The sequence below is a fragment of the Astyanax mexicanus genome, chromosome 10 (genome assembly GCF_023375975.1).
Source record: "Astyanax mexicanus isolate ESR-SI-001 chromosome 10, AstMex3_surface, whole genome shotgun sequence".
Classification (NCBI taxonomy): Eukaryota; Metazoa; Chordata; class Actinopteri; order Characiformes; family Acestrorhamphidae; genus Astyanax; species Astyanax mexicanus.
In genome coordinates this window covers 40,136,478-40,150,825 of record NC_064417.1, presented here as the reverse complement: position 1 = coordinate 40,150,825, position 14,348 = coordinate 40,136,478, and the positions used below count along the sequence as shown (strand labels likewise).

Genomic DNA, 14,348 nt, shown 5'->3' with positions numbered 1-14,348 from the left:
CTGTCCATCCATCCATCAGTTACTCTATATTTCTATATATCTATCTCACTGTACATCCATCCATCCATCAGTTCATCTATATACCTAAATATCTATCTATCTTACTATCTGTCCATTTATCCATCCATACATCCATGAATCAGTACATCAATATATCTATCTTATTGTCCATCCATCCATCCATTCATCCATCCATCCGTCCACCCATCCATCTCAATGTCTGTCTATCCATCCGTCCATTCATTCCATTCATCAGTTCATCTATATACTGTATCCCTCACTGACTGTCTGTCCATCTATCTACCCATCAGTTCATCTCACTGTACATCTATCCATTCATCCATCTGTCACTCTATCCATCCATTCATCAGTTCATCTATACATCGATCTATCTCACTGATTGTCTGTCCATCCATCCATCCATGCATCCATCCATCCATCCATCAGTTACTCTATATATCTATATATCTATCTCACTGCCTGTCCATCCATCTATCCATCCATCCATCCATCCATCCATCAGTTCATCTATATATCTATCTTGCTGCCTATCCATCCATCCATCCATCCATCCAGCCATCCATTTTTTAGTTCATCTAGATACCTAAATATCTTACTCTCAGTCCTTTATCTATTTTTCAGTTAATCTATCTATCTATCTATCTATCTATCTATCTGTCTGTCTGTCTGTCTGTCTGTCTGTCTGTCTGTCTGTCTGTCTGTCTGTCTGTCTGTCTGTCTGTCTGTCTGTCTGTACTTGTTATATATAGATATGAATAGGGCTGATTAAAATGTAGAACACTGGTACATTCGGCTGAATGGTCTGAATTTGCGAGTTCCCTGAACTGTCAACAGCTCCAGTATTTTAATGGAAAGGGGAAACAGCAAAATATGCCCACACACACACCACTGGAGTCTTTTAGCTTCATAAATTTTATGAAGAGTAATTTCTAGCTCATTTGCATCTTAAAAGCGGTGTCCTTGAAAATATGTCAAGCAATGCAGCAACCTGTTAAAATGCTCACAAGTTATTTTCAAAGATCATTTGTTGAAACCTCAGACCTGTACGCCACCATGCTATGATTAAAGTGATTTCCGGAATTTATTACGCTAATATCATTTTCCCTTGTCTTGCTCAGCTGACATTCACTAGGAGACACATGTCCAAGTGCGTGAGGAAAATAAATAGACAGCACACCCCATTAAAATTCACATATGCCACATCATGTGTGCTCCTTTATACCTTAATGTACAGTGTTACAGCACTCCTTATGCCGTGCAAGCTTCTATCCAGCCGGATAATGTTCAGAGAAATAAATAATGTTCTATATTTATGCAATTAGCCTTCTAATTGGTGGTAATGGGTATGCACATGCTGTCATAATGACTTGAGCAATCATCCCTGTCCTATCCGTCATGTACATCCTATCGAGAGGCGTCCAGGTCGTGCCGCTCTGCCGAACGGCCCTGTCGCACATCATCCGTGTTTATGATCTGACTTTAGCCTGCCTTTTGTGTCCAAACACTGTGTCTTCCTCCCTCATCACTGTTCAGCTAGGAGTGGCCCTACTGTCAGGTAACATATTTATTGCCATTTCCTGTGACACAAATGCCAACATAAGCTCTTGCTGCATCTCAGGCGATGCAATTGTGGATGCATTTTGTTTTCCTTTTTCCACCCACTGTATTCCTGGGCAGCTCTGTTTACTGTGCAGTCTTATTTAATGCAGTCAAGCTGGTTTCAGTGCTGGATAAAATTACATTCTTTCCCCAGGTAGGCTACAAGGGGTTTACAGTGATGCTTCAGCTGAAAACAAAAGTGATGCAGTTTTGCCTTCACTCAAAATGTAATGTTTAAATTGTCTGTACTTTTAAAATAAGTGATTACGTATGCATAAACTTTTTTTTCCAGAAGATTTTTAATGAAGAGATTCATTATAACTGGCAATATGAATTTGCTGAGGGAAACATAAGTCGTTCCCACTTTTAGGCAGTTGTCAAGCTGTTGCTGTGTGGTTGCTAGGTGGTTTAAATGGTGTTGTTAAGTGCTAGAATGGTGCTATATTGTTGTTTTATGGTGAGCTATGATGTTGGTGTTGCTTGGTGGTTGCCAAAGCAGATGCTATGGTGCTTCCTATAATGTCTTGGGTAGTTCTTAAGGTGTTGCCAATTGGTTGCTGTGGTACTTGTGAAACTGTTTTGTTGTTTTAGCAAGAGTTTAGACAGGAGAAAAGTATATAAACTTTTCCAGCCCATTAATTCCTGTTGGAAATGCAATTTTACCCCAACTTAACCATGCCCAAACTCAGAAATCTGAAATAAGAATGATGCTGAAATCGAGGAAACTGCGGTAAAATGTACCCATCAAAAATACATCAAAACGTAATAAAAAAGAGTATATTATACATTAGATAACAATATATATATATATAGGTAGGAAGGAGAAAGTCAAAGGAAAATAAGTCCAATAAATGATTCACAGCTACAGAGAAATATTTGGGATTTCTTGGACGGTGAGAAGCAGAAAATGTTCCAACTTGTAAGACTGAAGGTTTGGAGGTACGGTGGATTATTCTCCCTGCAGGTTTCTGTAGAAAAACTGAAGGCGAGAATGAGGCTGGATTGAAGATGTACTTTCGGTTGGATGCACTGAACACTGAGATAAATCTTTTAGCATTAATTTTAGGAAATGCACTTTTCTATATTAGATATAAAGTTAAACTCCTAGGTATGCTTGTTATCTATATTAGCCTTCTTGCATGAGCACAAAATCTTTGCTTCTTTGTTCAACTGAAGGAAAAGGTGATTTAGAGTGATTTAGCTTTTAGCTGTGTATCTTCAGATTTATTTTTTTATTTTTTACTTTGCTTGTAGCTACAGATAGATAGATAGATAGATAGATAGATAGATAGATAGATAGATAGATAGATAGATAGATAGATAGATAGATAGATAGATAGATAGATAGATAGATTATTTTGTCTTAGTGATTTTGCGTTCTTCTATTTAAATATATTTGGTTTAACAAACATGAATAAATGCTGTGGAGGCTGGAGGGAGCAGGATTCTCATTCTAAGTTGGAATGAGAAACAAACACCAAACACCAAAAAATGAGTTGTGCTTTGTTAGTAAAACGTATATGAAAGTCTCTCAAAGTATTTTGGAAGCTTATTTTGGCTGCTTCATTGTTGCTTACCCAGTAGGGTTTCTTTTTTTTTTTTTTCTTTCGACTTAACATGTCGACAGAAAACCGTAATCTTCATTCAATGACTATAAAATGTTGCATAGTAAAAATGCTGCAGCTGATGGCACAACTTATTTTTTGTTTGTTTTGTTTTGTTCTTAGGTAACTATTTTTTTTATTTTTATGCTGTGCCTATGTTTATTATTACTGTATATTCACATGTATGTTGTTTTTCCCCGCACTGGTATACCGCAGAGTAGGAACAGCTCAGCTAGTTTGCTGCCTTGATTTTAGCATATGGTTACTGATTAGTAATCCTGTGCTTGTAACAATTGTCAGGGAGCATAAAGGGTCATCTTGCTATTTAGACTGGATACAACTAAAAGACAGGACCTGCAGAGTAGAGCTTTGCAGCAGTTGGGCCGCCTGATTACGGGAATGTAAGTTCACCTCTGGAGGAGTGGAGGAGCTGAGAAATGTTTGAGGAAAGGAGGAGGAGTTGAAAAACATCTCGGAGCATTTGTGCTGCTGTAATTACGAGTCTGAATCGGCCAAGGTCTCAATCAATAACAACCGGTCATTTTACAAAATGTCGCAATCTACTACACTTCAGTCTGCACAATGTAGCTGAGCCGACTATTTTTGTCTAAATACAGGCTGCTCTAATGCTCGGCGTGCCCGGAGTAAATAATCCTGACATTTCCAGACTGTGTTGTGCTGTGCTATAGATTATATGTATTGTACACAATATCCAGGTTTTCAAATCATCAGCAGGAGGTCTTTGCATTGAGGAGAGTAGAAGAGAGACAGAACGAGAGAGACAGAGAGAGAGAGAGAGAGAGAGAGAGAAGAAAGAAAAAAAACAGAAAATCACAGAAAATATTGGGTTCTTGGAGGGAACCGGTTTCAAATATGGGTCTGGAATGTGCGTGTGGTATGATTCTTTTTTTTTTTTTTTTTTTTTCTGAAAAAGCTCTGCAGGAGAGCAGCGATTCCCCCTGAATACAAAAGGCACTTAAACAGCATCAGAGTGAGCCGCATGCCTCTGGCTGACGAAAGCATTCAGCTCTGTCACCCACATCACTCAAGCAATGCTAGTCCCCGTGGAGTGGAAACCGATACCGACTACATCTTTTGGAGCTGTTTAATGTGAAATATCACATGCAAAAAATAGTAGCACTCCTGGCTGTTGACACAGTGTCAGTGACAGCTCGCACTGCGCCTCCATTCAGATCCCCCGATCGTGCGGGAAAAGCACCGCGGCGGCACCAAAAAAAAAAAAAAGAAAAGAAAAACACCTTTCATGCATTATATAATTACACATGAGCTCGTGTGCTCTTTGTGCTGATCGCTGGTGTCTCCGTGCGCGAGGGCGCTCAAGCTCACGGGCAAATGCACAAAAAGGTGTCTGCAGAGTGGCGTGGCGAGCCAAGCCGAGAGCTTGTTGTGTGTGTGTGGGTGTGAGAGTGTGTGAGCGTGTGAGCGTGTGTGAGCATGCGTGTTTGTTTTCATACATTTTCATGGTCTACGTAGGAAGACCACAGAAAAGCAGGGGTAAGCTAAGGTGATACATCTACAGTATATATATATACGTATATATATATATATATACGTATATATATATATATATATATATATATATATATATATACGTATATATATATATATATATACGTATATATATATATATATATATATATATATATATATATATATATACGTATCTCACATATAGGTGAAATAAGGTTATATGATATATATGCATACATACATACAAAAATAATGTGAATATAGGAGTTTTTCTTTACATACATAATACCTTTAGTTTGTATACAAATAGTATGGTGTATTATGAATGGACCAATAGAAAAGCTTCATTTATTAAGACATTTTGTATGCTGTGTGTAGAGAGAAGACCACATAAAAGTAGGGGTAAAATAGGGTAAAGATTGATGTTTTACCTTAAAGAAAACCAATCATATACAGTAGATACTTTATATATATATAAATATGTTGTTACGACCCCTGGTCGTATTGGTTTTTCTTTGTGTGTCCTGTAATGTTTTTTACCCTGATTGAAGAAAGCTTATTAGCAATGAGCATTGTTTCAGACCTCAAATAATGCAAAGAAAACAAGTTGATATTCATAGAGTTCTGAAATCTATATTTGCTGGAAAAACCCTGGTTTTTAATCACAGTTTTCATGCATCTTGGCATGTTCTCCTCCACCAGTCTTACACACTGCTTTTGGATAACTTTGTGCCACTCCTGGTACAAAAATCCAGCAAGCAGCTTGGGTTGATGGTTTGTGATCATTCATCTTCCTCTTGATTATATTCCAGAGATTTTCAATTTGGTAAAATCAAAGAATCTCATCACTTCTAATTGGTCTCTTTTTTATTTATTTATTTATTTTCCCAGAGCTTTATAAAATGTCAAACAAAAAGTTTGAGGTCTGACCATCACAAAATTCGTATTTTATTTTTAATAGTGTTATTATGCACATTACTCACAATTTGATTTTAAATCACACTGTATATTTGAAGTAATATACTTATACAATAAGGAACATTTGAAAAAAAATGACATATATAAATTAATTAATGTCTTATCTTCAGTTTTAACAAAGATTACATTATGAAGCACAAGAAAAAGAGCTATTAAAATATGTGATTTGTTCAACAAGAGCTATTTAATGTTAATTAAATAGTGTCACTTCTACTGTTTTCTATTATAAACTAATGATGATACTCGTAAGAGTATCATATAGCCTTTAAAATCATAGCACTACCTCTGGTAGCCACATGGTACACATATAGAGCAAGAACAATACACTGATTGGTTTCTTCCTACATCCTCAGTTAGCCCCACCTCCCCAGGTTTGTTATTGATTTATCTGGATTTTTCAGCTGTGCTGAGAGATGGGAGACCCCCTGATATTGAGGATTATTTTGTTTTCTTCCACACACGTTCCCTAAGCTAACACTGCAGTCAAAATACAATGATGCAATACGACACAATACCAGGCGTTTCACCTCTCCTGCAACTTGCGGGATTCACCTGCATATTGATATAGAATACCTCTTCAAGAAATCGGAACATTGTATACCGGGTACATTACAGGGAACAGGGAACATATGAAAGCACTAAGGCCTATGCCTGTATTGCTCATAGTGGGTAAATCGCTGTATGTTTACAGGTGTCATTTTTCATTGGCATACAATAGTATACAGCTCTGGAAAAAAATAAGATTATTGAAAACCTCTTGAATATAATCAAGAGGAAGATGGATGATCACAAGCCATCAAACCAAGCTGAACTGCTTGATTTTTTTGCACCAGGAGTGGCAAAAAAGTTATCCAAAAGCAGTGTCTAAGACTGGTGCAGGAGAACATGCCAAGATGCATGAAAAATGTGATTAAAAACCAGGGTTATTCAACCAAATATTGATTTCTTGATTTCTATTTTTTGTTCTTTCAGCTAATGCTCATTTACTGCAAAGAAATGCTCCAAATGATAATATTTTTTTATTTACTCAAACAAATACCTATAAATAGCAAAATCAATTTTAGAAAAAACTGTTTTAGAAACTGAAGTGGTCTCCTAATTTTTTCAGAGCTGTATATTGTGTGCACATTATGTAGCATACTCTCACTTACATGACATGAATTTTGCAGAGGGTATTCTTTAATACAATATGGCAGTTAGTAGATAAAACACTGGCCTTCCTGCGGTAGACTAGAGTTCGATTTTACAGCTGGGTAAGCACCCCATGCTATACCTTGGATGTGGCTACTAGCATAACATTCACCCACCTGTGTATAGTGACCTGGATAAGAGCATCAGCCAAATGCTAGAAATACTGTACTGTATACCGTACAGTATGTCATCAGAGTCACACCCCATTTTTGTATCTTTTTTTTTATAGTTGGCTTTTTGGATATTTTTGCATTATTTATATGATTGCCATCTCGCTGGTGGCTTTACAAGAGAATAAAAAAACCTTCTTGAAATGAAATGGAAGTTAATGCAAAAAATATATATATACAGCTCTAGAAAAAATTAAGAGTTTGAGTGAAATTAACATTGTTGTTTTATTCTACAAACTACGGACAACATTGTTCCCCATTCCAAATAAAAATATTGTCATTTAGAGCATTTATTTGCAGAAAATTAGAAAAGGCTGGAATAACCAAAAAAGATGCAGAGCTTTCAGATCTCAAACAATGCAAAGAAGACAACTTTATATTCGTTAAGTTTTGTAGAGTCCAGTAATCAATATTTGGTGGAATAATCCTGGTTTTTAATCTAATCACAGTTGTCATGCATCTTGGTATGATGTTCTCCACCAGTCTTACACGCTGCTTTTGGATAACTTTATGCCACTGCTGGTGAAAAAAAAATTCAAGCAGTTTAGTTTGGTTTGATGGCTTGTGATCATCTATCTTCCTCTTGATTATTACTGTATATTCCAGAGGTTTTCAATTCGGTAAAATCAAGGAAACTCATCATTTTTAAGTGGTCTCTTATTTTTTTCCAGAGCTGTATATATATATATATATATATATATGTGTGTATATATATATGTGTGTGTATATATGTGTTATTTTGAAGCATACTTACTGGAGCATTCTTCATACATTTCTTGGAAACATTCATATAAAAATAGAAAAGAACAAATCAGTTTCTTGTAATGCGTTTGCCACCTCACACACACACACACACACACACACACACACACACACATCTAGAATTGACCTCACATCCTGGGAAGTCATAAAAACAAACATGTGTGTGTGTGTATTTTTCTGTTTGCCTGTGTGGATGGAGTGTGTCCACTGTGGCGTGATGTGTTTGCTTCTGAAAAGAACAATGGCTCGGAAAGACACCTCCAATTTCCAAAAGCAGCTCAGAGGTGATTTACAGCCGACTCCGCCGGCGATCTGGCCGGGCCTTTATTCTGCTTGCTCAGAAGAGTGAGTGAGCAGCATCATTTTTCCTTAATGAAGTTACTGACCCTCTGAAAGGTGACACGTTTACCGCTCGGCTGATTTATGCACTGATTCTCTGAGGCAGCCTGGAAACAGTGCAGGACCAGGGGGATCCAGCCAGCCACATGTCTGCTGTATCTCTCTCTTTCTCTCTTTCTCTCTCTCTCTCTCGCTCACTCACTCACTCACACTCTCTCTCTCCAGCTCTCTCTGTCTATCTATCTCTCTCTCTCTCGCTCACTCACACACACACTCTCTTACTCTCTCTCTCTCTCTCTCTCTCTCTCTCTCTCTCTCGCTCACTCACTCACTCACACTGTCTCTCTACAGCTCTCTCTGTCTATCTATCTCTCTCTCTCTCTCTCTCGCTAACTCACTCACACACACACTCTCTTACTCTCTCTCTCTCTCTCTTTCTGTCTCTTTCTTTCTCTATTTATCTCCACCCCTCCTCTCTTTCTCACTCACTCACTGTCTCTCTTTTTTTTTCAACACACACACACACACACACACTCACACACACACCACCCCCTCCTCCATCTCTCGCCCATCTGTACATTCCAAAGCCGCTCAGCCCGGCTGTCAGGAGAAATGCCTTTTTATAGATCATATCAAGCTTCTGGAGGATCATTCTGACTGACAATACACAGGGCAAGCGGAATACTTATGGATTTAGGAAAATTATGATGTCATCCCGCGTGCATAAACCCTCTCTCCCCCCACACCACCTCCACCACCTCCACCACTACTACTATCACTATCACTGTACTGAATGTATATGGATAGTATAGACTGTAAGGAAAACGTAGGACATGATTAAATCTCTAAGCATGCGGGCTAGCCGGCCGGCGGTTGGAAATAAAACTCACCAGAGCGTGCGAAACACAGCACAGTGGGGGAAATCAGAGATCCGCTTGTGTTCAATTATTGATAGCATTCTTACTCATGCAAATATGATAAATTATTTCTGCATGACAGCTTGATGCGAAAGGCCTTACAGGACTGATGTGACATCCAGGCCTTGCTTTCCTTAGCAGGTTAGGAAACATACAACTGGCACAGAGGGGGGGGGTGTTGGGTGGTGGTGTGGGTGGTGTTTGGTGTTGGTGGGGCTTAGGTGTGTGTGAGCTCATGGTCCTCTTTGAAAATACTGTTTTACATTCTAATTATCTGAGCTGACAGGCTTTATCGCTGGGCCTCAATACCAAGGCCTTTTTTCCTAGACACATGTACAGAGTCGGGCCAGGCTTAATGAGGGCGGATGTAGGAAACAACCGTCTGCTTCCACTTCCTTTTCCCCTTTTTACGTGCAAATCAAGTCACCATGTTCATCCCTCACATGCGCGTCCTCCTCGTCGCTCTGTTCACTGTGCCTTACATGTTGTCAAATATGCTAACAAGCAGCCAAAGAGGCCAGAACTGAGGCGGCTTTTCCGCTGAAGAGCTCCGTGTTTGATTTATCTTAATTGGCCAAATTCATCAAATGTGGGAATGATCAGAAGATGTAAGGTGTGCCACAATGACAGTGATTAAAATAAACAATAGGTTTGCGGAGCTGTTCATTAATTCTTTAATACGGCAAAGCCAATCTCGCACACAAACAACTGAGACTCTCTGCTTTTTTTTTTTTTTTTTAGAATTTAATTAAGCTACTGGGAATTCGCTGCATATTGCAGGTAAACACTGATGACCATGGGAATACAGTGCAAATTAAATGTACTGATGGTGTTTTTCTCATTACGAGATGAATTAAACATTTATTGCTGCCTTTCATTTCTCTAAAAGGCTGACATTTACAGGTCAGCGTTGGATAGCTACAACTTTATTCTATTAGCTCTTCATTCAGTCTGAGCGGATACGCTCGCTCTTTCTGGTACCGAGGAGCCAGTAATAGGATTCGTTTGTTTATGTGTTTGTTAGGGTTTGTTTTTTTCTTGGTTGATTAGCACTTGGCTGAGCGTCTGTAGAGTAGCTCTGCTGTGGTGAAAACTTTGTACTGTATCTCCAGGATGGTAATAGATTGAAGAGGAACTTGTTTATGAAATAGCTTTTCTCAGTTATATTAGTACAGTTTTGAGTGCAAATTACTCAGAATATCCACACTTGAGTCAGTAGAATAATATATTTTTTTATATAAAAACTGAACAAACATACTGTATTTATACATGTTTATATCTTTTTTTATTATTTTTAGAATTTGTTTTTAGAATTGCTCTTACAGTTATGAAAAATGTTAAGGGAAATTCAAGAAATTCACCAAATTAAGCAAATATTTTACATGAATATATATCAATAACACATTATGGCTCAAGGGATACAAGTTTGAATCCTTGATCTTGCTAGTTCGCCATCAGCAGCCGGAGTCAGAGAGAGCACAATTGGCTATGCTCTGTCTGGGTGGGTCAATTGATCAACTCTCCCGATATCACTCCTTTTCTGATGCTGATTGGCCCAAGCTTTTGTTGGCTGAGTGATCCGGTGCTTCCCTTAGAGTACATTGGCTGCCTATGTAGTGATGTTGCCTTGGTGGCAGTGCAAAAAAATGAATAAATAAAACGCGGCAACAGGCACTTTTCCTGAATCCTCCAGTTGATGGAAGTTTAGCAAGGATAGGAAAGTCTTAATGAGTTGAGGGTTTATTGGCTTTACTTAATTCAGAAAATTAGGTGAAATAAATACTGTAATAATTTATGAATTATCATGTTTTTGCCTTATTGTGACGTCACAAAAAAACATACAGTGCATACATCACTGAAATAAGCTGCTTTTTCTTTTGATATATGTATATAAAACATTATAAAACACTGTAATCTCTTGTTTTGACATCAGCAATATTCCTCATGCTCTGTTTATTTCTCTTCCCTCTCCACAGCCACTGAAGTGAACCTGCAGAAGGCACTGGCCGAGGCCTCTGAGACCTGTACCCAGGAATGTCTGATCCTTGGCCATTCCGACAGCTGCTGGATGCCCCCGGCGGTGACCCAGTTCCAAACGTCCGGCACCGCCACCCTGCCCTCCTTCAGCTTTCAGCAGAGCTGGGCGGCGCGCGGGGCCAAGGCGGACGGCCGCCACACCCTGGGCAGGTCGGTGCCCAAAGATGACCTGGACAAAGGAGGCAACCGTCCCCAGTTCTACAACACGCTGGACAGACACTGTAGCAAGAAAGAGGACCCTGTGAAGGTCATCCCTCTAGCCAGCTTCTCTGCAACGTCCAGCCCGCAGAGCTCCGCCACCGGCGGCTCGTCTGCCTTTTTACATGAGCATCAGCTGTAGGAGAAGAGCTGGACGAGCCTCCCTCGTCCAACAGCGAGCGCCCGCCGTCCAGCCGCGGCCGAGCCCGTTGACCAGTGAGCCGGCAAGGCAAAAACAGTGAGCGAGTGAAAACGAGAACATTGTAGTGAAGGTCGATTAGCATCACATCTGTAAAGGGCAGTGCTTATAAAGGGAACTCCATGGATCTATTTTGTTTCGTTCATTTGTTTGTTTTTTTTGATAGAGAAGGCTACGTATGTGAACTGACAGAAGTTTCATAATCCTCTCTCAACACCACAGTACTGTAACTGTATAAACTAGGAAACCAGTAGATCTGAACCAAAGTAGCTTCTCAACTATGAAAAAAAAAGAAAACCACTAAAACAACAACAACAAAAAAACAAGTAAAGGTATGTGTGTGTGTGTGTGTGTGTGAATGTGTGTGTGTGTTCGGTAGGTAGCATCTAATGAGTCAAGCTTCAGAGGATTGCTGTTTATCTCAAAAAATGAAAAAAAAAAAAAAGAAAAAAACGATGAAGATGATGATGTCGATGTTTTCAAGCCTTTTTAAATATGAATAGTACTTACTAAACACACGCAAGTATCCACTGTTGAATAAAGTCAGTGAGGTTCCGTGTCGTCTGTGAGGGTGACTGCAATATGTTAGCTTTGGTGCGGTAGTGCGTGCGTCGTTTCTAGCAGAACTTTTCTCAGCCGGCTTTTACAATTCAGGCGAGCCGAGACACTCTTCTCCTTCTCCTCCTCCTCCTCTTCTTCTTTATCTTCGTCTGAGTTCGCCGTGTGGACTTTCGTCAAATAAAAAAAAAAAAACATTATTAAAAGCCTCGCTGCAAAAATAGCTCTCACGCCATGTTAACACATGGAAAGTTTTCAGAAGCCCTTCTTCTGTTTTTTTTTTATCTTCTTTTTCTCCTTCCTAAAATCAGCTACTTTTTTTTTTCTTCTCCTCCTCTTGAACTGAGAAAAGCCTTCCTCTGATGTTTCGGCGTGTCGGTGGTTTCTACGCATCTGACACCCTTTCCCTCCCATTATTAGGAACCTACTCATTTCCAACATTATCTCATTAGCCAAGCCTGGGAAGGCACCGACAGATGTGCTAAAGAGCCGTCCTTTGTTTTCTTCCTCTCTCCACATCAAGTTTCCCTCTTGAAATATACAATTTATGCACCATAACAAGTGCTATGGAACCAATTATGAGAATGTCCCGATAGTATCATTACTTTGATCTGTAATCACCATAGCAGCCATAGCTGTGGAAGACTGCTCTGTAATAGTATAATTGGCTTACTTTTTTTTGTGCATTACCTTCATGACACATCATTGTTTTAAATTTTAAAACTTGAGAGAGAAAAAAAGAATGCTATTTTTATTTTTTTAAGCTTTTGATTTTTGATACATTGCTCGTACGTAGTTCATATTTTATTTTTTATTTCTTTTTTACTTAATCGCATCAAAGAATCCACAGCCTTAACTCTTTGGAGCACTGTATGCTCGTGACCCCTCGAGACTGCTAATGTCTTTCTGCTTGCTTTCTTTTGCTGTTTTTTCTTTTCTTTTCTTTTTTTTTTTTTTTTCTTGTAATCAGTTCACTCACTGTGTGCTGTGATTGGTAGGATGAAGCTGCATTGATTGGGTTTGAGAAAAGCTCTATAAAAACAAAGCAAACAAAGATATCAACAGCAATGCTATAATTACAAATGCTACAGTGTAGTTTTAGATTACCCATGTTGCTGTGCTTTTCTTGTGCAAATTAGGGATCACTGTTGTCTGTGAGAAACAGATAGATGAGATCAATGGTTCTTATATTGTGGTACATGTCATGTGCCATTGATGATGGCATGTGAAGCATCCTGAGGTGGTACATCAGATGACGCCAGATGGTTTTGCTGCATCACAAAAATGTCCAAGACTGAAATTTATAAGGTTTTAACCTGTAATTTTCATGACATCAGTTTGCATCAAGTGCTTAACCCATTAGATCTTGTATGTAAGCCCACAGTTCAGTTCTTTAGAATCCTAAGTTCATAGGCCCTACAATAGCCCCTGTGGAACTCAACAATTCCCAACAGTTGGCATATAAACACAGGGTTCAAGAAGGTGCCATGTAGACACCATGGGTCCTCACACAGTAACCTTAGTACCTGATACTTGGAAGTTTTAGCTTGGTATTGGTTGGTAGATGATCTAAGAGGTTTAAGAGGTTTAACCACTGGATTAGATTACGAACTAGTTGATTTAAAGCTAATTATAGCATCAAATTTGAAGCTGAACCTTCCTTTGACCAAGGACCAACCCCTTCAAAATTCACTGGTGGTCCTGTCCTTGCAAAAGGGTTAAACTACAAAAAGAAACAAAAAAAAAGTGTCATGCACTGTTTAAGTTCCTACACCGCCTACATTTGGAATTAAGCAATTCCCCCAAAGAGACAGAAGCTGTAATTTTGCAGCCACTTGCGTGAAGCATACTTTCTTAATTTCAGCAATTCTGATTAGTATATACTGACGACACCCCGAGTATTTGGGTCAGTGATCCAAAAAATTACTTTGTTATAAATGAGACGAAGTGGATGCAAAGGAATGCATGCCAGGAGAGCGTTATGATGAGTCTGGGCCCGGCGTTTTGCTCATTGATCTGCGAGAAAGCACAGTCGCATTGGCAAAGTCCCTGAACCACAGCAAAAAATAAATAAATAAAAGAAAGAAAGAAAGAAAGAAAAAAGAAAAAAAAAATCCCTGTTAATGCTGTTAATCAAGGAGAATAATTACAGGCTGGTTCAGTGTCAGAGAAGGCTGACACGCACTGGATTTACAGTAAAAGATTTTGTTTCCTGCTTACTGTGACAGTATCATTGGAAGGGTAAAAAAACATGGAGTAATAGGGAATGGATGCTGAACAAACA

At 38.9% G+C, this 14,348-nt stretch overlaps 2 protein-coding genes across 2 annotated transcripts in view; both read left to right on the top strand.

Annotated features, from left to right (window-relative positions):
• Positions 1-12,280, top strand: part of pcdh11 (protocadherin 11) — a 302,855-nt gene extending 290,575 nt beyond the window's left edge. Inside the window, exon 6 of the mRNA XM_007246463.3 lies at positions 11,049-12,280. Coding sequence (XP_007246525.3) covers positions 11,049-11,449 — 401 coding nt within the window. The 3' untranslated portion in view covers positions 11,450-12,280. The remainder of the gene's footprint in view (positions 1-11,048) is intronic.
• The window catches only part of LOC111195823 (uncharacterized), an 825,186-nt gene that overhangs the window by 636,744 nt on the left and 174,094 nt on the right, over positions 1-14,348 (top strand). The gene's annotated exons all lie outside the window — the stretch shown is intronic.